Consider the following 25,162-nt stretch of genomic DNA (forward strand, 5'->3'; position numbering starts at 1 on the left):
ATTCAGTGCCATTCTCAGTTCTCAAGGCTTTAATCTTGCAGCTTGTCTGATTCTCAGCTAGCGCTTTGAATTTGCCAAAAACTTCAAACACTTCAGACTTCTGTTTCATGAAGTAAACCCAGCAAAATCTGGTCAGATCATCTATAAACAGCACAAAGTACTTGTTGTTACTCAAGGAAAGGGACTTCATTGGTCCACAAACATCAAAGTGCACAAGCTCAAGTCTTTCTCGAGCCCTCCATGCCTTGTTGACTAGAAAAGGAAGTCTAACTTGTTTACCAAGCTAACATACTTCACAAACAGAGTCCCTTGCCTCAAATTTGGACATGCCCTCTACCAAATTTAGCTTGTGCAACAGATCAAGTGATCTGAAATTAGCATGACCTAGTCTTCTATGCCATAGGCCGGCATTATCAGCTAGGCTTGTATAAGCCTTCTTCTCAAGCTGATTTACATCAAGCATAAAGCATTTATCTACCATACCTACTGTGACCATTTCCTGGCCATGAAAGTCTTTAATAACACATGAACCATTCTTGAAAACTAGTGTGTACCCTTTTTCAACTAGTTGACCAACACTAAGTAAATTCTGATCAATGTCAAGTACAAAAAGCACATGTGAAATAACTTTGTTACCTAAACCAGTGTTGATCACCACATTGCCCCTACCTTTGGCTTCAATCAGATTCCCATTGCCTATTCTGATTTTTGAGGCAAAGCTTTTATCAAGGTCTTTGAACAGACTTTCATCAGCTGCCATGTGGTGTGTGCAGCCACTGTCCACAAGCCAATTGTATTTGACTTTGCTTGAGGTTGTAAAGCAGGAGGCAGTGAAGACATACTCCTCCTAAGCTTGAAGGTCCTCAGCAGCTTGGGCCTAGATCTGATGCTGTCCTGGTGCCTTCCCTTTGTTTTTGCATACTTTCTCAACATGGCCAAACAGTTTACAGCTCCTGCATTGGATGTCTGGCCTACACCAGCAATATTTCTCCAAATAAGTTGTCCTTTTGCAGTGAGTGCATGGTGAAAAGTTCCTTTTACCTATATCCCTCCTTGGTTTCTCCTTTTTATCGAGCTAAGGCTTCTTTCCTTTCTGACTTGAACCTGAGCTTTCTCTAACCTTTGCTTGGAAAGCTCCTTCAGGATGCTCTTCCTGCCTATTGGCCCTCTTCTGCTCAAGTGCATAAAGGGACTTTACCAATTCTGACAAAAAAATGGTTGTCAAATCCCTTGAGTCTTCGAGTGATAAGATTTTTTACTCAAATCTTTCAGGGAGAGTGGTGATAACCTTTTCAACAACCTTGTTTTCACTGAAATCTTCACCAAGGAGCCTTATGCTATTGACAGTGGCCATTATTCTATCTGAATATTGCTTGATAGTCTCTGATTCTTTCATCTTTAAGTGCTCAAAGTCTCTCCTCAAGTTGATCAACTGTTGCTGCCTTGTCTTATCCGACCCCATGAACTCCTCCTTTAGCCTCTCCCATGCTTGCTTAGGTGAGTCACAAGCCATGATTCAAGTGAAAATTATATCAGACACTCCATTTTGCAAACAGGCCATGGCTTTGTGCTTCTTGGCACGCTCTTCACTATGCTGCCTTAACTGAGCAATGATGGGATTAGCCCTTAATGGAGGTGGCTCAGCATCACTTTCAATTACACTCCACAAATCGTGTGCCTGGAGGTAAGTTTTCATCTTGACTACCCAAATGTGGTAGTTCTCTCCAGCAAACACAGGTGGTGGAGGAGGTGTGAAACTCATTTTGCTGAAACAAACTTAACTGCTTCGATTTCTTTCTTCTCAAGCTTTTGTTCTTAATGCAGCAACTAACAACAGAGCCCTTCAAAGACTTAGGCTCTGATTACCATTTGTTGGAACATTGGCAGCAACAAAGCAAAAACAAATTTGAATTTTGCAAAGAAAGCTATATGAAACCGAAGCAAAAATGAGTAAAAGCAGAGTTTGAACAACAAAAAATTAGGAAAATTAATCCATTTCATTGATAATTTCAAAATATATGTAAATTACAAAGTAAATTGGAAAGTTACCTAATAACATAACTGCTCCCACTAATATTTGACTAATACAAACTTGAATTACACACAAAAGCAAGCTGGCATATCAGCTACTACATCAATTTCAAATCAAATTCTAATCCTACTAACTTTGTGAACAAATTACAAGGTAACTAAACAAAGTTACATAGGAACAAAATGAACAAAACAAAGCCAACTAGTTGCTGCTCTCGACTCAGCTCTAATGCTGGTCTGCTTGGTGAGCTGCTGCTGTTTCTGCTGCTGGTCACTTGTTGCATTGCAGGCCAATGCTTAACACAACAGTTTTGGTATTCTGTTGATGGAAACATTTACCGCCATAGGGCCTGCGGAGGAAATGAAATGCAGGAGCTGGATTAGCTATTCATTACAACCCGTAGACAAATCTGAAATTTCGACTTTGCCGCTACTGCAACACTACTGCCAACTAAGAATGACAGAGATTGAAACTAAAATCCGAAATTGAAACTAAAATCCGAAATACAAATCATAGATTACATAGTTACAGGAATATATTCCAGATGAATCAAATTCTACAATTTAGCCTGTACGAATTATATTGCTTGATTGGTGGTAATGTTAGTGTTTTTTCTTTTTCTCGGCCATATTTTCTCACTTTTGATTTTTTTTTTTCGTGGAAGCCATAGAAAAAGCTTTCTTCAATTTCAATCATGTTAGTATTAAATTCTTGAAATTTTGAATTAAGATGATAAATATATACATGTATATATATTTGAGTGTAGGAAAAATGAAATGAGACGAGAACAAGGTAGTTACTATCGCATCGTAAATACATTATTTTTGTATTAGAGCTGGTATTGATATAATTTATTTTATATTTATCAATATTTTTAAAAATATTTAATATATGTATATAAAATACTCCTTAATAGATTCAAAATTGATAAGAAAAAAGAAGCTGAAGAGTGAGAGAATTTTTCAATAAAAGAAACCGACAGAGGTAAGTGAATTTTTTAGTATATTTTAATTTTATATTTTAAATGTAGAAGGATGACTCAAAAAATTTTAAACTCGGCTTTTCGCTATAATATTTCTATCATTAATATATTCCAATAAAGCTTTTAGTTTAATAGTAAATGGTTAAAAGTTTTATATTCTTTTAATGTTATTCATGCACAGCCAGTCTGTTGGGATTGACTAGAATGGTGTGCACTGATTGGTTTAATCGAAATTGTACAAAATAAATTATACAAAATATAATTAGTACAAGATAAACCATAGGAACAGTATAAAATAAAATCCAAAATACATCAAATCCAATTTTGAAAAAAGAAAATTGTAAACTTTTCTTGAATCTGCCGTGATTACTTACTAACCGGAAAAGAAGGATTTTACTAACTGATGCAAAAGTACTACTAAAGTATAATGAGCTCTTAGCAGTTTCAAAGTCAATAGTAAACTTATATGCAAAGGAGATTGTGGAAGGCAGCTTTCATTGGCTTCAACTTTTCTATACAAATTTGTGATTTTGAAACTTAACGAAATTGCTTTCGAAATCAATCATTATTGCGGGGTGCAAAGAGAGATCAATTACGAAATGTTAGGAAAGGACAAATCAAAGTTATTTGTGTAAGGCTTTAAGCTTGAGATACGATCTCAGTTTATTCCTTTCATATTTTGCTTACGGTTCTAGCCTTAATTTTCACTTGTAAAAATACATATAATTAAAGGAGTATGTAGGATGCATTTAGGTACTTTGATGGGATCTTTTCCTGCCTCTTGGGCGGGTTAGGCAAAGAGCAGTAATAAAAAATATTGCAGTGCTCCCTAACTTCAACTTTCAACCCACCAAATGAATTCTGGGATTATATATATTTTGGTTACCTATCAAATATTAATCATAACAATGAAACAATCCTTTTGTCTTTTCTGTATTTGGTACGTCATATTAATGTTAAATTTCCCCTTTTTTATTTACTTAAAACTTATTATTAGCAGTTCCTCTACGAAAATATTCAATATTAATGACAAACTCAATAAGTATATGATAAATATATTTATATCCAACTATAATTCCATTTGGTTAGCCTTGACGTTTGGTGGCAAAAAAAAAAACAGTCTTTCCTTTTATTTTTATTTTTAAATTGTTATTTAAAATATACCGTTAAAAGTAAAAAATAATAATTTAACAAAAATATTATATTAAGAGAAATTATTTGGGATACTGTTAGTGAAAATTAAGGTCAGGAGATTAATAAATATCTTACAATGTATAGTAAAGTATTAATAAAAAAAGACATATGCCAATTTTTAAAACTGTTTATAGAATAAAAAAAAGTACACATTGTGTACCAAATACTTACCCCTATAGTTAAAACAATTTTTAGGAGCGCAAAACAAAATTTAATTTTTATAGTCTATATTTTTATAATTGTTTAAATGATTAAATTAAATTTTTATAATTTTAGGGAGTTAAAAGAGAAATTTTATATTTATTAATTTAAAATTTTAAAATTTTTAAATGGTTTATAATAAATTTCTATTTGAGGGATAGGAAAAATATTTGATACACTAGTAGATTAAAGATTTGAAACATGTATTATAAAATGTAGTAAATTTTTAAAAATAATTATATAAATAAATAGTACACCTACAATTTTTATACTTTATATGTTAGTTTAATAGCTAATAGGCCGGTCGTTGGGTCCGGCCGAATCCTCCATTTGTCGCAGGAAGCTTGAAGTAATGAACGTTAATAATTCATCATGATATATTTATATGTCAATCTTTTTGATTTTATATGAAAAAAAAAAAAACAAGCAAGTAAAATGATTCATGTAAATGTCTTCTCATTTCTTAATCTTTAACGTGGCGGATAGACCAAAACAAGTATGATGTGTTATATATATAATATATATAAATTCTGGATGAATTTTTCGAAGCAGAATTTTGTTCTTTTTTTATTTTTTCTTTTCAGATTTAATCCCTTTCATAACCCTAATTTCATAGTTGACTGCAATTAAGCGTTGGGTTTTTACAAAGTTTTGTTCTTCCCATATGGCTCCCATTTTCAAAATCCAAATTCCAACTATACATATAATTTATTCAACAACAACGACCCTTTTCTATTTTTTTGTTTATGGCCGACATCTAAATATCTATAAAAGCATTTTTGCTAACATAATTTAACTTGTCTTTTACAATCCTATAGCAACGGAAAGCACATTTCTTACATAGTATTATCACTTCACTGGTTAGTAGTTAAAAAAGTTATAGTTTAGATTCACTAATAAGTGATAATAATTAATAAATTAATCGATTTTATCGTTCATTCATCGTATTTTAAAATATTTGTAAAATCAGACATGGTCGACAAGTACGTGATCTTCATGTTATCTTTGTAACTTGTTTGTCAACCCTAAAATATATAGAAAACATCTTTGTTAAATTTTGCATATAATTTTGGTAACTTATAATAAGCTACATGTCTATATCGCTAACATTATCACAGCTCTCTTTAATTTCTTAAGTTTATTCGTACGTCAACTCATGAATTGTCTTTGGTTAATTAACTTATGATGGGGTTATGTAATTCTTATATTTTGTGTGTGTGAAATTGTGATTCATGTGATGTAATTATTGCATGTTGGTTGATAAAAGCACAAAGCTATAGTTTTAAGTAAGTGGCTCCAATTTCTTACTTCTCATTGCCATTATTTATTATTTGGTAAATTATGGTAAGTAATGCTCCACTTTATCCACCCAAACTAAAATGAATGTGACGCTTCACAGATTTTTTTTTTTCTTATAAGAGATTACACTTAATAACTTTTTTTTTTATCAATAACATTCGGTTCATAGGTTTTATTTATCCTCTCGGGAAAAAAAAAAAAAGGCGCACTCAAAAGTTAATGGTTCTGTCTATTACTACTTTTCATCCTCTTAGTACGTACAACAAATAAACAGATAAAAGATAAGAAATTTTTAATTCACCAATAACTGTTCTCCAAGTGGCATTAGGCCCATTTGATATCCCAATTGAAACACAGTCAACCCCATGTCTCTCTCTAACTCGGTTTGTTTAGTAACCAAACTTTTCCTTCTCTTAGGCGAAGGTGTATTATACGAAGAAGGCTCATTTTCCCGACGCTTAGCCGTGATTCTGACGGGTGCCGGCTCATTGTTGCCGATCCTATGCGGGAAATTAAGCAAAGCCCTGGAACCACGCATTTTAAAAGCCGCTCGGTCATAAGCCAAAGCAGCTTCCTCGGCGGTCTCGTACGTGCCTAGCCAAACTCTTGCCCCGTTCTTAGCTGAGTCTCTTATCTCCGCCGCGAATTTCCCCCACGGCCTTTGCCTTACTCCTCTGTAATGCCTCCCCTTAGCTACTCTTTGATTCCCATTCCTAAAGCACTTTTCTTGTTTTCCCATAAAAAAAGCGGTTTCGTTTTCACTGCTTATTCCCATGAAAGCAGTTCCGAATAACATTTGAGTTGTTGCAGCATCTACGGGTTGAGTCGACCCGATGGGGTTCACTTTGATTACTGGTGTCAACACCTCAGCCTCGTCTTTAATGGCAGTTGGCAGCATTGAATCGGAAGGAGACCAACCAAAATTAAGAGCTTCGTGAAGGGAGTTGTAGATAAGCATGTCCTCAGAGTCATCGACTTTCAAGGGCAAATCGCCCCATCGTTCCGTCAGGCAAGAGTTAAGACAAGTAAAGCTTGGAGTTCGAGGATATTGATGAGAAAAGCTATACTCACACAGACTAATCTCGTTCATTCTATGCAATTTACGATTTGAGACTTGGCGTCGATCCAATACCAAATTTGTAAGCAAAGAACACCAAATATGAAAAGAAAGAAACTAATAAGGGACTTAATTTAGAAAGAGAGAGGGGGTATTTATAGAAGGAAAAAATAAAGTGAGATTAATTAATTGGTAACTAAAAATTGGGAATATTTTAGAGATTAATATATTTAATTTTAATGTCATCTAATTAAAATATAATTACAATTATTATAGGTGTGAAAAATGTTTTGAAGAAGAAAAAAAGTTCAATATAAAAAAATGTTTAACTCTAATATTTATATTCTCATCAATTGATGTCACTCAATAAAAATAACATCATATAATTTAATAGCCATGTATAAACACATATATGATGTATGCACATAAGTAGCTTTGAAATAACATCATCTAATTTAATAATCATGTATAAACATCATCTAAAATTATTCATAATATTTTAGTTATATTATATTTTAATTTATTATTAAAATTAATCATAATTTTATGATTTACTTAAATATAATAATAAAATGATTATGAAATTTGTAAAAGTATGCAAGTGGGCAAATTGGGAGTGAAGGGGCATTAATTCATGTGACACGTGAGGGATATTGGATTGGATGAGAGAGATTTAGTTTGTAATAGTTAATGGATTGGCGAATGAGATGGACGAGTTCGACCCCTTATTTCAGCTTTATCGATCATTCATATCATCACTCTGCATTTAGGACCGGACACACCTTGGTTTTTATTTTGTTGTAAATATGGATACGTAAACCTCTTTATGTCTGGGTCTAGTTAGATTTGAGTTGAGATTTGACAAAATTTTAGATTTGGTTGATAGGTTCGGATTTGATTTGGCACGAAAAATAGATTTAAAATTTTATTTAAATTTAGCCTGAAAAATATTAAAATTCAAGTCCGATCGTATTAAAATTTTTATATTATTTATATATTTTTAAAAATATAATACATCAAACACACTAAAAATTAAAATAAATGTTTCCAACAAATTAAAAATAAAATTTAAAAATATTTATATTTAAATAACACTAAAATATGTACAACATAACAAGTAAATGTTTTAAAATAATAACATAATTAACAATAAAATAAAAGTTATATTGTATCCAAATAATAATAATAAAGTAGTAATAATATAACAGTCAAATAATAGTAAAACAATGAAAAAAAGTAGTAAAACAGTAGGAAATAACATTTTTTTTTTTTTTTACAAATTCAAGTTGGACTGGAATTAAAAAAATCTTACTTGAGACTCGATTCATTCTCTAAAGAGAATTTTTTTTTTTTTCCAAACTCAGGTTATATTTCACTTTGTCTTTGAGCATTGTTTAGTTACCGACACAAAGAGGCAACTTTAATTCATTACTAGGAAAACAAATAACCTTAAACACTCACCTCAAAGATCAAATCTTAACCATTCAATCATTTATACAATTACCATAACTTATTTGCAAGTAGGACAGCTACCTTTTTATTTTTTCCCCCTTGGGATGAAGCAGCAATAATAAAAGCTAGAGAAATATCACATTGCTTTGCAACTGGTCATTTTAAATGATGAAGCTGTCAAATAAAATGACAAGAACCTTTACGAGAGTTAGTTGCCAGTGGAGCCCTCCAGGCTCCCAAGTAATCCAGTTGCACACTGTTCTTTGTCTCCAAATTTTTCGCAACTGTTAACCCCCAATACATCCCCCCTTTATGCTCACACCACAGCTATGGATGCATTGCCTCACACAAGTTGGAAGGTCCCCCAACACACAGAGATAAAAACATGAACAATCTTTTTTTGCCTAGTACCAACTTGGAACTCGCCTTTAAAGGGGTCCCCAATTTTTTTTTATAATTAATTTGCCTTGGATAAGATCATCGATTTTCCAGCACACAATTTTGTATGAAAAAAACTAAAACCCGTGTACACAAATCTCTCTCTCTCTAAATACTAGGTAAAACAAAAACAACAACAACAATAAATTTTAGGTGAGACCTACGCTATGTTTATTTTCAAGAGTCATTATAACCGTGGAAAATTTTTAGGTAAACTACACTTAAGGTTATTAATCTATTAGTATATTTATATTTTGAGAACTCAACTTTAAAAAGTTAAAAATTGATTACTAAACTATTCGAAATTTTCATTTAAATCACTCGGTTATTAAAATCAAAATCACAATTGTATGACCTTCTTTGTCCACACTCCATGCAACAATTGAAAGCTCATCTTCTCGTTCTCTTTTACAATTCATTTTTTCTTTATGAAATAGCTTTGAATGTCATCAATCTACGAACTAAAATCTAAACAACTTTCTTATCTGATTTCTAATATTGTCCCTCAAATCAACTTAGACTTAAGTAATGGTCATTTATTCATTGATGGGTATTGATCTATCATATCGATTGTCAAATCGTAACTTTGCTTGAAGCTTGATAATTGGACTGTTTAAATTTTTTTAATAGTTTAGTGATTTAAATAAAATTTTTTAAATAGTTCAGTAATTTAAATAAAATTTTTTAAATAGTTTAATGACCATTATATAATTTTTTGAAGTTAAGTAATGAAAAAGTAACCTATTTTCTTTTCAATTTCCAAATTCCCTGTATATAAATATATTATATTCTAACCCGGTGCCGCCTCCATTTATTAATTCTTGAAAAAGTTTTCAAGGAAATGACCAGCGTTGAAGAATCAACGACACTTGAGTTCATTCATCAGCACCTCCTTGGAGACTTCACTTCGGCTGATGCTTTTATAAGTAGCCTTGATTTTGGCCTCTCTCAACTACAAAATTACCAGGTTCCCGAACTGTATCAACCTCACTCTCCCGTATCTGACCCGAATTGCCGAATCCCTGAAATCTTCGGCTATGACGTAAAACCTGAGGTTGTTGAGCTGGCATCTCCGAGTGTGTTCATTTCAGGGTCGAAAATGGAGCAGAAGGTGTTGGTTTGTGAAGAGAGGAGGCATTACAGAGGGGTGCGGAGAAGGCCATGGGGAAAGTTTGCTGCAGAGATCCGAGACCCGACCAGGAAGGGACGTCGGGTTTGGCTAGGTACTTTCGATACCGATGTTGATGCTGCCAAGGCTTATGATTGTGCAGCATTTAAAATAAGGGGGCAGAAAGCAATACTGAATTTCCCACTGGAAGCTGGACAGGCTACTCCACCAGCCACAACTTGTAGGAAAAGGGGAAAAGAGAAGAGAAATAAGTCGCCGGAAAGTGACGTCATGTCACAAGTTAGTAGTGAGCTAGCTTCGGCGGTGGTGAAGGAAGAAGAGGATAAGCCTTATTGATGGTCAGAATATCACCTGTCACCATTATAATTAGAAGAAGATAACATGATAGATAATGTGAATACGGTAAGCTGTTAAAAGGGAGGCATTTAAATCACGCACCATCAAAAAATGTATATTTATAAGTCTAATTATTGAGTTGCTTTGCAAGTTCAGTTGGAATTTGATCAGTGATTACAAAGAGAAAATCTTAAATTTTCGAAACCCCTTATTCAACTGTATCGAATTAAAGTGCAGATATTTTATAATTTAATCAAATAAATCGAATTAGAAGGGATATACTTTATGATTTAATCAAATGAAATTGAAATTTAATTAGATTGATATATGTTTTGAAAGTCCTTTTAAACACTTAAAAGTGTTAGAATTCAAATTTTAATATTTACTCACTGATTTTTATTGTCATTTCTCAAGATAATTTTCTATGAAAAATTATTTTTAATTTTATCATCGTTCACAATCATTCTAATTATGTAATATATTGTGTTGAGTTATAATAAAATAGATTTTTAACATATTGTAATGTTTTTTTCTTGCTGAGGCGAAAACCTTTGTTATATCATCATAACTTACTTTTTACTGCTATTAGTGAATGTTATTTCTTCTTGTTCAGAATTGTATAGTTCCATAATGGAACAAATGGATTAATTTTTCCTTACCAAAAAAACTAAAAAGATTTCCAAGAGATGTAAGATGAAACTAAAGTTAGAATCATCGAAACTTATCCCTATTTTGGCAAAGATTAAGGGGAATACTAAACCAAGTCAACCCAAGCATTTAATTAGTTGAAATTAAAAGCAAGCTTTATGTCGAAATCAGTCCATAATACCATGTAGCACTGTAAATATTTTAGCCATAGGGGTGAATGAAATTCCAAGGAGAAAGTGATAGAATAGAGGCAACAAGTTGCATGCAGGTGAGGAAGGGGGACCCCTAATAATGCAGTTGCCGGAGTTTTGTCACCTTGTGCGTTTCACAACCCAAGCTATAAAGATGGATGGATGGTGCATTATTAACCAGTTGTAATGGATAGAGATGGACAAAAAAAGCTAAAAACCAAGTTGCAAACCAAACAAAAACTGAACTTTTTATGCAAAGACATTAATTAAAGGGATATAATTAGTACTATCATCGTCGTCATCCAGCCTTCATTCAGATGATCTCATCAATTTTAACATTTAATAATTGGGTGTCTCCTTTTCCAAATTTAGAGGTTGCCCAACTTGCTGTTTGTATTGTGGATTGGTCGGGTCTGGGGCTACCTAGGCCAGCTTTCCATATAATTCAAGATTACTTTAAGGCATCTAAATGCAATTCCTTCCTGATTTAAAACAAGCATGCAAAGTGTGATTTAAGCATCGACAACCTTTTTTTTATCTCAAAATTATGATATTCTTTATATTAAAAAAAATTGAACTCAAATTGTTACTTATTGGTCATGAGTTTATTTTAAAAAAAAAACAATTCAGTTTTGAATTATCATTGTACTAAAAATTAAAAAAAAATACATTCCTTATATTCGAGACCAGATTAATGGGAACAAGATATAAGATTTGTCTAAGGGTTAAGTTAATATTCCAAATTAAAAGTTGTTTTAAATTCAAGTTCAAATTAGACTTGTTGATGAATAAAGTAGTTCACCTATTCAATAGATTTAGTGAAAATTTAAATTAAATAAGTTTTAAAATATTTTTATATAAATTTAGTTAAAATATATATAATTATTAATATAAAATTATATTTATGCCTATTAATATAAAAATGTAATTTTTATATTTTATTATTTTAAACACAAATTTTTTTTTTGGAATAAGCTGCAATTTAACCCATAAATGCCTCTAGTTTGAATTCAAACCAACCCAACATCCATTTCACTATTTACTATTAATATATTATCAAATTTTGAGACAGATCACCTGGGCATGAATAGTTGTATGCAAGCAACAAGCCAACAACCACACAATTGGTATATTATTAGCATCTGGAGGGCACAACCCAATTATGATATTTTAGAGAACATATGCCATACTGATGGTTCAGATGCTGATGCATGTTCTTCGCTTCTAGCCTGCATATATCATAGCATTTCATATCAGAATAACAATCACTCTGATCTTATGTGACAAAGTTCGTTGTTCCAGCTATATTTATCAGTATTATACACTTTACAAAGGTTTTTTTTAATCATCGAATGTGCCTTCTTATTTTTCATATAATAATGATAATAAATTTTTGATAAACCGTACAATAAGGAAAGAATATAGAAGAGAGGAGAGTCGTTATTTTGGAGGTTGATTTATCCAGTCTAGGTGAAAAGTCGGAGGTTATAAAAAGTAGTGATGAAGATAATGTAAAGGTTGAGAGCTGAAGAAGTGTTGACAGAGTGTAGGCTTAGTATTCTTGAAGAGTTGATCTTTTTTTCACCGTTCCCGGAAGTATTTATAGGCAGCAGTCCCGTGTAAGATGGTGTTAACGTGTTGGACTTACCATCTGGTCATCATTACGGAGCACGTGGGAGGGATATTTTTGATGAGGTAAGGATATTTGTGACAAGTAGTTGAGATCATGTGGTGTTTGATGACCAACAACTTCGTGTTTCCAATGAAGATTAGGTCATCCATTACCCAGGCAGGCATCTCAAAAAGCTCGTAGGTGACCTCTCGATCTGTTGGTGGTAGGCTTATTGTTCATGTGCCTTTTTTGGCCTGCCACATGTCTTGACGCGGATGGGGTATAACAATATTCTCTCTCCTCTGAGTCAAGAAGAGGGTTATAAAGATACATTTCTTGAGACACTTTGATCTGATAGCTTCCTCTTTTCCAAGTTGTTCTGGATGGTGACTTTATTTTATGATGAAACGTTATATCTGAACATTTGAGATTTTGCCATAAATGTACTCTAAGGACTGCGTTTCTAGAGAGTTGTGATAATGATGGTAAACAACCTTTTGGAACAGGTGATGAGTCGCTATTGGACGTCGTTTGTTCTTTGTAATGATGCATTTTAGGAGATAGGTCCATATATTCTCTGGGTTTTCTTCTCTGAGATTACTTTGTTTACTTTTCTTTTTGAAATTTTTGCAATTACTGGTAAGGTTGGAGGCTAGAGGATCTTTTAAAGCTTTGATTAGTTGTTCTAAGGTGGAGAGAATGACGCTTTCATAATGCAAATAAGCTCCAGCAAGAATGAAGGCAGAAAGAAGGGTTTGTGTAGGGTTCAAGCTAATAGAAATACTTGAGACAAGTGAGATGGAGGTGTTTAGTGGAGTGGAGTAGTTGACTTGGTCAGTTGGGTTATTGGCCTAGTTAGTTTGATCAGTTGGGTTGCCACTCTGAGATTAAGAAGTCATGTGGTTCAAGCTCACCGTACCAATTATTGATGCAGTGTATAAGGGAGGAGTACAAAGGAGAGGAGAGTGGCCGTTGTTGAAGTTGGTTTACCCAGTTGGGGTGGAGAGCAGGAGGTTATGAAGAGTGGTGATGAAGATAACATAAAGGTTAAATATTGAAAGAGTGTAAGCTTAACATTCTTGAAGGTTCGATATTTTCTTCATCATTCTTAGAGGTATCTTTAGGTAGGGGTCCCATGTAAGATGGTGCTAATGTGCTAACTTGCCATCTAGCCATCATTATGAGGTGCGTGGGAGGGATGTCTTCGATGGGACAAGGATGTCTGTGACAAGATAGATTTAATCATTCATTTTGGCTCTGATGGGATAAAACAGTTGAGCCTACATGATATTTGGTGACCAATGACTTCATGTTCCCAATTAAAATTAGGTCTCTGCTACTTAAATAGGCATTCTTGAAAGGTGAGCTTGCAAGTGACCTACTGACCTGCTGGTGACAAGCTTACTGTTCGGATGTCTTTTTAGCTTGTCACATGTCTTATTGCAAATAGAAGTATAACATAAATAAACCTAAAATTAAAAAGTTTCACTCTCAAATAAATTACAACTTACCATATATTGCAAATGTATCATGATGTGATAAAAGATTCTTGACATGGGAATTGAGAATAAATTGTAGCAACCATAATGGTGTATATTTTATTTAGTATTGCCACTTTAAATATAAATTATTTGATATTTAAGTTTAAAATTTTTGTTAATATGGATGGTATATGTGTTTTTTGTCTAATGTTATACATATATTTGATAAATTTTATATATTTTGAAACATAAAAAGTTAACAATGTTAATAATTCGAGGTGTTATATTAATTTGATAAAATTAATTGTTAATATTATTGGTCTAAATTTTCACAGTTTATTAATAGAATAAAAATAATGTTAATTGTGAATTTATTTAATTTTCTATTTAATTTAACAAATAAAGTGTAATGAATGTACCTTTTTTCAAATTTTAGAATTAATTTGATGAAAGTTAATTGTTAGTATTATTAATTAATTATAAATTTTCATCAAATCAACCCTAAAACATATAATTAAACATAAAAAACCTAACACTAATTTTTAAATATTAAAATATATAACTTCTCCCGAATATAAACACTTTTTACTATAATAATGCAAACTAACTAACGAAATCAGGTAAGACGGTTTTTTACTATAATAATATGCACATTTATTATCTTAAAATATCAGCCTCCCCACCCCACCCCACCCACACATGCATGCATCCATCCATACATACATACATATCTTAGTCCAATGATTGCGAAAAGACTGCAAACTATATGTATATTTTAAAAAGGATGGAACTCTTCTATTGTGATAGTGTTATTGTTCAGTTCTCCCTCCTTTTTGCGTTTGGTTTTTTCAGGTTATTAAAGGGAGAAAGAATCCTCCCTATCCTGTAGTGTTAGACCTCATTAACATCTGTATAATGATCTACATGAACATGCAGGCCTCCTTTTTGTTTTCTTACACAAAGTAATGGAGGGTGATACAATTACAAACGCCAAAGATCGGTTATCCCTGGGGAAAGCCGAGGGGGATGTGGTGGCCTGTAGCCTGCTCCAGCCACCTGGTTCAGCTCTGAACAAGATTGTAGAATTCAGAAAGAACTATAGTATTTGTATAATGTATCCATTCCTCACAACTAGCTTGAGACTTCATGGTGGTTCTCAAGGTTCCGAAGTACAATTTTGGTGAAAATTTTGGCTTGAATAGGGGCTGTTGATGCAGCAGCAGTAGCACGTAAGACCCTAGCTGCTCCTGCTTTCTGAAGGAGGCATGAATGGTGCATTGCGTGCCGTCCCCCGGGCATCGTAAACTGCAGGGAAAAAGCATTCTTAAGTTGTTGTAGCATTTTATTAATTGAATTCAAAATATAATCATTTTTAGTAAAAAGGAGAGGGAGAATAGGTGCTTGCCTGTAAAAGAGCAAATGCAGAACAGGACTTTAGTATGGAAGAAGGATCTCTTAACATTCTCACATATCTGTCAATCTCAGCTCCGCTGAAGAGGCACGTAAAGGAAAGTGATAGATAACATATTAGAACACACAGATGATTCTGAAGGTAATAACTATGAAATAGAAAAGGTAAGAACCATGAGAAGTGGCAAGTGAATGCAAATATCATATGTTCTACAAGCAATGCGGATTTTGGATAGTGTTAGAGACTTGATTAAAATATTAAATAGATTAATAGTATATGCAATTAGTACAAACACTAGCTGTTTCTTCTTAAATCTTACTACCAAAAATAGATACGAAATCATCAGTTTCATCTTTAGAGTATAAAATACTAATGTTGAAAAACCAAACCTGCATCTTAGATGCCCTGCTTCAGGTATTCTTATGGCTTCTGCTATCTGTGCCAAAGCTGTGGGGACTAGTGTTGCAGCAGCAGCATTAAAGGTTTGTGGTTCATAAAATGAGCTCACAAACTCTTCGACATGTTTCAAGGCCATCCTTCCAACCCCATCTATGTTCAGAGTCTTTGAACTGCCCTGTGATGAAGGCGAAGGCCCCACTGGCACTGCTGAGTCTATTCTGTAAATTGATAAGCCAAGATTTACAACTCAAAAGTAAATTTTAAAATCAATGCCATTTATTTACCAAATATTAATTAAGATTCTTTTATCTTCATATTTAATTCTCTTCAAAGCAGTCTCATAACATTTTTCCCATGAAAAATGTGCCTTCATATTAGCCTTTGCCTATTCATGATTACTTTCAGAAAATGGCTTGACATACCTCCCATCAAACATGTAAACCAAGGCCAATGCAGCCATAAAACGTGCCATTTTTGAGTTCGATGAAGAGCATAGATGAACAAGGGGTTGAACTCCATCATCTTGTATTATACGAAGAGCGTTATCACGATAAAAAGCCAAATTCCAGAGAGCTCCGGCAGCGGTCTCATGGACATCCTGAAAATCAAACAGATACCAAGACCTTACCATGCAGTTAAGTTCAACAACTTATAAATGGTCAGTCCAGAGGAATGCATATTGCACTTTGTTACAAAAGATGCATTAATAACATATCAACAATGAAAGGAATTAAGGCAAATGCACTAGAGCTGACAGATAGCGAGTATTCACAACAGAATTACAATATGTAAGGAACATCATCTTGAACTAATTTTGAGAAAAACGGCTCATTTGAGAGAGTCGAGAGTGAAAAACTTACTTCGACATCTGAGCTGGCTAATGCAATAAGTGGAGCTATACCACCTTGTCTTCCAATAGCAGTGCTGCACGAACATAAAATACATCAATATGTATCATAAATTGCAAGGAGATGCCTTCTTTAAGAAATCTGACAATACTATATCAAAAAGACCATTTATAACAAAAAGAATAAAGAGATTGACGTTTTCAGTTTGACATAATGTTAAACTACTGAAGCCTAAATAATTGTAGACCAAAAAATTCTGTTGAGACATGGAACACATGAGATGAATTAAAAGCAGAGCTTAAGGTTTATGCATGTACTAAATGCTTCATATTATAAACTAAACAGCATGAACAAGGTCATCATCACTTCAATTTCATTACGCCAAAATATCTTGATATGATATTATATAGTACCAAAGAAAAGAGGAACATATTTCACCTAAGAACCATTTATACAAATATTATTGCATAATTTAAACATTGAACAATTAAAGCAAAGAAGTTTCAATTTCCTAGTACACCTGTTAGTTTCAGATACTGACAATCCCCAAAGAGCACCTGCAGCTCTTTCTTGAAGACCTTGGGAAGCATCTAAGCTAGATTGAGCCAGGGCAACCTAATCATGCAAAATCAGAGTAAAATTTCAAAACCTGCAAGGAAGCTGATAGATAAATAATATATCTTTGCCAAAGCTACAACTGAGGTGAGGGTTATCAGTTAAAGCCCATAGAATTATAAACTTTCTTGTTCATAGTTTGTATAGGAGGCAGTTGCTAATGCTAATAGATTCATTAAGGCAAAGAGATTCATCAACATAAATTGCTCTCACAATATCAAACAATATTATCCTTGGGAATTCTTTGAAGAAACCTTCAACAACCCCTCAATTCACACCAAGATATCCATTCATGAGTGAAAAGCAGTATCAAAATGGTTTATGAACGGAAAGAACAATGAGAAAAATCTGGTCAATATTCAAAAGAACTACGTGTTGCCACCTGAAAGAACTATGTGTTGTCAACAATATTGGATCACATTGTTGGTATTACAGTAATTATAACTGCTAGCTGCATAGGAATTACCAAGGGCGTGCTCTAACCAGGGATATGATCAAATGAAAACCAACAAATATGCAAAACTTGAGATAATTGCTTTTTTGATCCATCAGATGTAAAATAAAACAGCATAATAATTACTTGAAAGATGAAATAATAAGATTTATCATGCACTTAACCATACCAGTGCCTCAACACCACCAACTGCTGAAATTGCTTCTCGATTTTTGTCATCAAATGACAAATTCCATAAAGCACCAGCCGCTTCTTGCCTGCTTTCATTAGATATGAAAAGATAGAATGGCATTTCCAAGGATGAACTTATGAGTCAGGACATAGCTTAATACATCCAATTACAGTCTCTGTAACATTTTGGGTAAATCCCAAGAGCCTATGGAAGTGATAATGAATACACGATAAATTGCCATCTCCTTAAGTACATTCTATAAGTGGCTATTATTAAACCCGGAAATATAAAAGTAAAATAGATTACCTTACGCCTTCATTTTGAGAATAAGTAAGTTGCACCAATGCTTCCAATGCACCTGCTTCTTGCCCAATAGCAGCATTATTGCTGTTGCTATCCCCATGAGCAGCCAAATTAGCCAGCGCACGAGCAGCCTAGACAGGAGGAGGAGAAAATCTTATTTGACCAGAAAAGTTCAAGATCATCTGCTATATCATTTATCAATTCACAGGATAATTTAAAAACCGAATATGACAATTTTCCTTGTCTTGGAACTAAAAATCTTGATAAAAGAATATCCTTATTACATTCTTCTATACCATGTTGGATAAACATAGAGTAGAAGGAGCTATAATCTTTATACATTCTAAGTGAATATTAGATACACATTCAATTGTAAATGCAAAGATAATCTGAACTTCAGGGCCTCAGTTCTAAGTTACTAATAACTATATCAGTATGCATGACATAAATAGTCTTGGTCAATGCTTTAATAATCTCGTAGTTCTCATTAATGCAGATCCATAATCTTCCAAAAGGGCTTCTAAAATATCTATTTATTATCCTAAAGTATATTGATCAATAACAAACTAACAAAAACAAAAACCATCCTCATCACAAAAATGATCAGTGATGCTTCTCAATGTAAATAGAAAGGAAACCCAAAACACCTGCTCTTGCACTCCTTCAAATTTGCAAGTCCGAGCAAGCATTACCAAAGCATGGATACCACCAGCCAAAGCCACCTCCATGCTGCATTTTTCATCAGCTCCCAAATTTGCCAGTGCTCCAGTTGCACGTTCCTATCATTTAGAAAGGGCTCACAATTTATCTCAAGCAAGTTGACAAATATGTGTTGGAAGGAACAGTTAAAAGATACATACAAGAAGTACATCAGTGCTGGAAGGTGGCCATTTGAATATAAGGTCAACTAAAGCCTTTACACCACCTGCCTCTGCAATAGCACCCTGAAAAGGAACTGTGTTGAGTGAAGATAGCTATTTGGAAGGTAACTCAATCAAGTTCTTCAGTTTTCACAACCTTATGCTCATCCCCTACAGAAAGATTCCACAGCCCTCCAGCAGCCTCTTCTGCCACTAATCTATTCGTTGATTTCGCTAAATTAGCAAGGATATCGATTCCTCCACTTTCAGCAACAGCTTTTGCAACTTTAGAATCAATGGACAAGTTTGCTATAGCCTGCATCCATAATGTGCAGTTTACAAGCAACTCATTAAATGAAGTGGAGCATTTTATAAGAGAATAATTTCTAAACAATATTTTGAGGTTTATCATCTAACTTCAATCCTGGTAACTTCTAAACTTCCTTATATTCTGTGAATTATAAAGAAGGGTTTTTTTTTTTCTTCTGGTATGTAATATATTCTCATAATGGAAGCAATGCATACTTTAGCTGCTTCAGACTGAAGGCCCTCCTGACAAGATCTTGCAAGGTTCAAAAGCATCCTTATTCCATCTCCACATAAAATTGCCTCAGCTCTCTGGCAATGAACAGTGACATCTTCATCATCAATGACTACAAAGGTTGCAACAGCAGTAGCTGCTCTTTCTTGAACTTCCTCCTGTGAACTCTGCAATAAGCTAAGCAATACTGCTGCCCCTTGTGTGAGCCAAAAATCATCAAACTCCTTCAGGTTGTTTTCTGCAATACGCAAAAGTGAATGTGAAATGGCCCATTCAATCCAAACAACAACCTCATCCAAGTTTTTATCTCCATTTCTTATTTCCTTCCAATGCTGAAACACATCAGTAACACTTTCTAAATTGTCAGCGAATAATGATGCTACTCCCTTGACAATGTCACTGAAAAGAGTAAGCAAAATTCTGCCTTTGTTATTATGCATTGTGTTTCTGTCAACTTCGACTTCAAAAACTGGACAATTCAAGGCAATCAATACTTTCAAATTTCGGGACAATGACAGAAATCTTGTAATAGAACTAAGATTTACATCAGTTCTTGAGACATCTAAACCCACCAATTGAGGTAATCTACTCCAAACTTGTGCTACAGATCCCCATTTTAGGTTTCTCGTCCCAGCAACAGATAAAAATTTTAGGGAACTCAAGTTTCCAAGAGCTACTTCATCAATGTTGTCAGATTCCACAAACCCAAGTTCCATTAACTGCCTACAATGCTTAGCCAAAGCATTTATGGCATCTCCATTAGCTTCCTTAACACCTGACATCCAAAGCCTCCTCAATCTTGGGCAGCAATATGCAAGTGCTTTGATTGCATCACTGCTGATTCGCTCACAAGGATCTGGGCCAAGATGGATGCTCTCAAGCATCTCATGTCTTGCTGCTATCACAGAAAGTGCAGCATCGGTAATGTCACGACAAAAATCACCGCTTATTTCTCTAAGTTCCCTTGCTTGAAGACTAACTATTGCATCTGCTGAGCCTGCTGCATGAAATTTAAGTCTCTGGAGATTCTTGCATCGCAAGGAGAGTGAGACTGCAGCTGCAGTATCAAATTTGTAAGACCGGAGGTCCAGTGACCCCCATAAACAGGGCAAAGAACCTAAGAGCCTAAATGTTCGACAAGTTGATGCCAAACTAGCTCGATCTCGATAATTCAAATAAGAGAAGAGTTGAATAACTGTATCATCAGGCAAGGTTGTCCAATCAACTCCACAAACTGTAGCTGAATTCAAACATCCACTATCGAGTGTCTTTGAACTAATGTTTCTCTGATATTTTTCCTCACCATGTGAACATTTTTGCCTCACTCTTGCACTCATATCCTACAAGTTTTGGAGCACTGCAAGCAAAGAAATAATATGACAAAATCACAGGTTCACTCAATAAGAACTCCAAATTCTCAAGGGAAAAAAATTCATAAGCTTGAACACAAGTAATCTTTCAATTGAAAAAACAATGAAAGAATTTCAATAAACAGGCTTCATTCTTTTCCCAAATATTACAGACCCAGCAAAGGAAAACCTCAAATTTCAAGTACTCATTTTCCCAGGAACTATAAAATAAACACTGAAACATGACGATCAACCTTGAATTTCAGTAAACAGATAAAATATCTGATCAAACAAGCTTCATTTTTCCCACCTCAAAACTACAGAACCCATTAAAAAGAAGTCCTCAAATTTAATCAACATTTAGTAAAACAAGCATCATTCCGTCAATTCCCACAGACCCGGAAAGTCGATTCTCCAAAAATTCAACCCCAGCGCAGAAAAGAGAAAGAAAGAAAAATTCAAAGTTTAGCATAAAGAATCAATGAATATACCTTTGAGATAGCAGAAATTGGTGAAAAGGAAAATTCTGTGAAACTGAGGAGGAGCTCAATATATGTTATACATACATATATATAGGGTCATTAGTCATTACCCTTTGGCGTTTAAAATGTAAAAACAGCAGTTAAAGACGAGAAAAAAAAAACATCACTTGTTGCGGCTCTGTCACTACTTTTTCTCATTGACGGTCAATGAAAGAAAGCAATGGTGGTTTTGATTCTACTGCTTCCTCGATTCTCCATTTTAATACTCGTTTTTTGGGATTTGTTCACACTAATCTGGTGTTAAAGATTGAATATGCTGTTCTTATGAAAAAAATGATAGGTTTTTTTATAGGGACTAATCAAGCTTAATGAGGTTAAAAAGTTGCTTTGAAGTTTCGAGTTACCATTTGGTAGATGTTGAAATTTTAATAGTCAGATTCAGCAAATGTTGAACATTCCTTTTTTACACTTTGGAATGTGAACACTAGAAATCTTTAACAAATTTTTGAATCACTAGTCCAGCATTACAATGGATTCTTCACTCGTTCAGGTTTGGTAAATGATAAGTAATAAGCTTTTTGTACTATACATGATTTGATATCACTAATCTCAGACAAGATTGTGAGAGCTACAGAAGGGATTTGGAGAGCGGAGCCTTCTTTATAGTCAAGAAATCAACCAAGCATTGTACACATCCTTTTACTTGAGCGTTAATGGAGTTTACTATGATATCTAAGATCCTAGAAAACATATATACTTGCAATAGTATATTAGTATTTGAAGTAACTTTTTTTAATAAAACTAACATTCATTAATTATACAAACATTAATAAAGTTTAAATGAGCGTGAAATTGATCAATCGATTATTCTAGATGATCCACTACACTATATAAAAATTGATTGAAAGATAATATTCGATAATCACATTGGATTATTGATGAATTACATTAACATTAAAGTTCACTTAAATATGTTTTAAATTTATATTCTATCAAAAGACTAACATTCATTAATAATAGATCCCTAAATAAGAAAGTCAACTCAGTCAAATAAATTCTTAATTTCATATGAATTATTAAAATAACGCTAATAAGAATGTCCTCTCTATTAGTTACCTTCTCAATAGATATGGAACAAATAATATATTGAAAGCTTCTTAATAAAGTCCTACAATCGGTAATAAGAGGATCAAACAAATTATTTTCTTGAATATGATTTTTAATGATAGTCGCAATAAATACATCAAACTCAACAATGATACGAGAAATATGTTGAATTTTAGCAAGTTGAAGCCCATTTCTAACATCGCATAGTTCAGCAGTCGTTAAGATCTCATCAAATTTAGTGTAAATTCACTCCATTATTAATAAGCTTATATTTTAATTATTTAATTTTAAAAAATTATAAAATGATTGTTGAACTATTCAAATTTTTTTATTTAAACTATTGAAATATTTAAAAATTTTTATTTAAAGTACTAAGTTTCAAGCAATAATCAATATAGTGAATTAGTACCGTCGAAAAACATACCTTATATCTAAGCCTATTTCCAAAACATAGTTTAATAATGTTACGCACAGATCTATGACAACCAGCAGCCCAATGCCCATTCTAGTCTCAAAGCAATGCCAGGATTTCCAAGGGAAGATCTATGACAATAAAGCTTGAATCATTCCAATGGAAGACAAAACCACTTGACATGAATAATTCTAGGGGGTCCTTTGGCTTTAAGGTGCAAAGGAAAAGCCAAGAACTCGCCCGCAAGAGAGAGAACCTTAAGAATAACGGAGTTTTCATAATACGGCTTATTAAAGACGATAGCGTTTCTTGCTATCCAAATACTGCGGAGGAAGGACAGTTTTTAGCTCTTGAACAAATCAGTCAATTCTGGATAGAAATGTAATACAAGCTAAAACTATTTTGAGAAATAGCTGATGTCGGGAAGATGCAAAGAGCAATATTGAGTATGAGTTCACACTGATTACCATATATATCTGAAGTTATTTGCCGAAATATCATCGTCTCAGGTACTGGTAAATTCACTGCCTGCAGCAGAACAAAACACAGTGTGAAACCATGTAAGAAAATAACTAGGAAATCAACCAAGTGCAGCTCAACAAGGAGCACCACTACTGAAAATACAGTTGAGAGGGAGAAGGAGAGTCATTTAAATTTTTTAAATGAATTTCACTTCTCAGTTCTCAGTACAGTGATTTACAGACCATTAACAAAGTCCTGCTTTGGAAAATAGAAAATTGGTTTGGGTTTGGGTTTTCCTCATTCATACTGCGTGGGCTAACCTACCTATTAGATTTAATGGGTCTTATGTTTTATTTCTGAAATAGCCCACAATTTGATTTAATTGTACTAGAATTTAACTAAATTTGAAACTCAAAATTCATTTAAATTTAAATAATTTTTATCTCTAGAATTTTATTTCAACTCCAAAAAAATTGAATTTCTCAAACATGCGATAACATAATTTTATGGAAAATTTTATATGTTATGTTTAATATAACTTGTAATTATTATAAAATATTATTTATAATAATTCAAAAAAATCTTTTAACAAAACCTAAAATTCATATTTGTTAAGTGTATTTTCTTTCAAACTTTATCTTTATCATCGTTGATTGTTGATTGTCGATTGTTGATTGATTAAGAGTGTGTTTGATAAACTATTATGGATTTTCATTTATAATCATATTAACTTTTACTTAATATAAAGTTTTCAACAAAAAATATTGAATATGATAAGTAATTAGATAACTACTTATCACTTAATATAGAAAATTTTAAGTTAAGTTTATTTTTCAAAATTTTATTTTTAAAATAAACTATTTCTTCATTTTATTAAAATATTAAAATGTTTAAATTTTATATTTAACATTTATCGGAAACTATTCAAAATAAAATAAAAATACAATATCAATCAGATTAAAATTATGAAATAATAAATTTTCAAAAATCAAGATTTATTTTATCACACAAAATAATTATATTTGGTACTTATAAAATTTAGAATTAAAATTTATTACTTGATTTTGTAGCTTTTTTTCAGTTTATCAAAATTCAAACACGTCCTAAGTATGAATAAGGAATAATAAATACTATATAATTTAGTTGTTAAAAAATAAGTGTTGAAATTAAGTTATAAAACTCGTTTAGCGTATTATTTAAAATTAAATCTGAGAATAATTAGATTTTTGATAAATGATAATATAATCTTAAATGAAATAGAAAAAACAATTGAATTTATTCTCTATTAAGTGATAATTAAGTACATATCTCTTATCATTTTCCACATTTTTTAGAAAATAAATTATATCCATTAGTTTTATTGGGTTATCAAACCATGTAAATAATCTATAATAATATACAATCTAATGAAATATATAAAAAGTCAAAATGTATAAAAAATATCTTTCATCAACAAAAATTTTAGATTATTTAAATGAGATTGAAAAATATCATATAATTATATTTAAAAATTAAAATATGTCTTAAAATTAAAATTTTGTTATTATTTTACAAAAAACTTTTAAAATTAAAATATTATTATAATATGAGCGAATATATTTAAAAAATCATAAAATAATTAGAGTTGAGTGTATTACTTGAGTATAGTCTAGTTATATTATAAACCCATCCTAAACCCAATCCATAAATAGGAGG

At 32.7% G+C, this 25,162-nt stretch overlaps 3 protein-coding genes across 3 annotated transcripts; 1 reads left to right on the top strand and 2 right to left on the bottom strand.

Annotated features, from left to right (window-relative positions):
- Nucleotides 1–5,784: 5,784 nt before the first annotated feature.
- LOC108478445 (ethylene-responsive transcription factor 2-like) lies at nt 5,785–6,895 on the bottom strand. The gene has a single exon (XM_017780903.2). It carries the CDS (start codon nt 6,796–6,798, stop codon nt 6,001–6,003), a length of 798 nt encoding a protein of 265 aa, XP_017636392.1. The 5' UTR covers nt 6,799–6,895; the 3' UTR covers nt 5,785–6,000.
- A 2,531-nt stretch (nt 6,896–9,426) lies between these two features.
- LOC108478406 (ethylene-responsive transcription factor ERF107-like) lies at nt 9,427–10,324 on the top strand. The gene has a single exon (XM_017780862.2). It carries the CDS (start codon nt 9,497–9,499, stop codon nt 10,118–10,120), a length of 624 nt encoding a protein of 207 aa, XP_017636351.1. The 5' UTR covers nt 9,427–9,496; the 3' UTR covers nt 10,121–10,324.
- A 4,501-nt stretch (nt 10,325–14,825) lies between these two features.
- LOC108476521 (protein ARABIDILLO 1-like) lies at nt 14,826–22,112 on the bottom strand. Its single transcript, XM_017778744.2, has 13 exons — nt 21,496–22,112; nt 19,640–21,012; nt 19,272–19,430; nt 19,115–19,198; nt 18,902–19,033; nt 18,258–18,385; nt 17,949–18,036; nt 17,231–17,325; nt 16,723–16,786; nt 16,285–16,460; nt 15,853–16,080; nt 15,458–15,542; nt 14,826–15,357 (listed from the first exon to the last, which is right to left on the bottom strand). The coding sequence occupies exons 2-13, from the start codon at nt 20,990–20,992 to the stop codon at nt 15,184–15,186; spliced, it is 2,766 nt and encodes a 921-aa protein (XP_017634233.1). The 5' UTR covers nt 20,993–21,012; nt 21,496–22,112; the 3' UTR covers nt 14,826–15,183.
- Between the last annotated feature and the right edge of the window lie 3,050 nt (nt 22,113–25,162).

Source organism: Gossypium arboreum, chromosome 11, assembly GCF_025698485.1.
Source record: "Gossypium arboreum isolate Shixiya-1 chromosome 11, ASM2569848v2, whole genome shotgun sequence".
NCBI lineage: Eukaryota > Viridiplantae > Streptophyta > Magnoliopsida > Malvales > Malvaceae > Gossypium > Gossypium arboreum.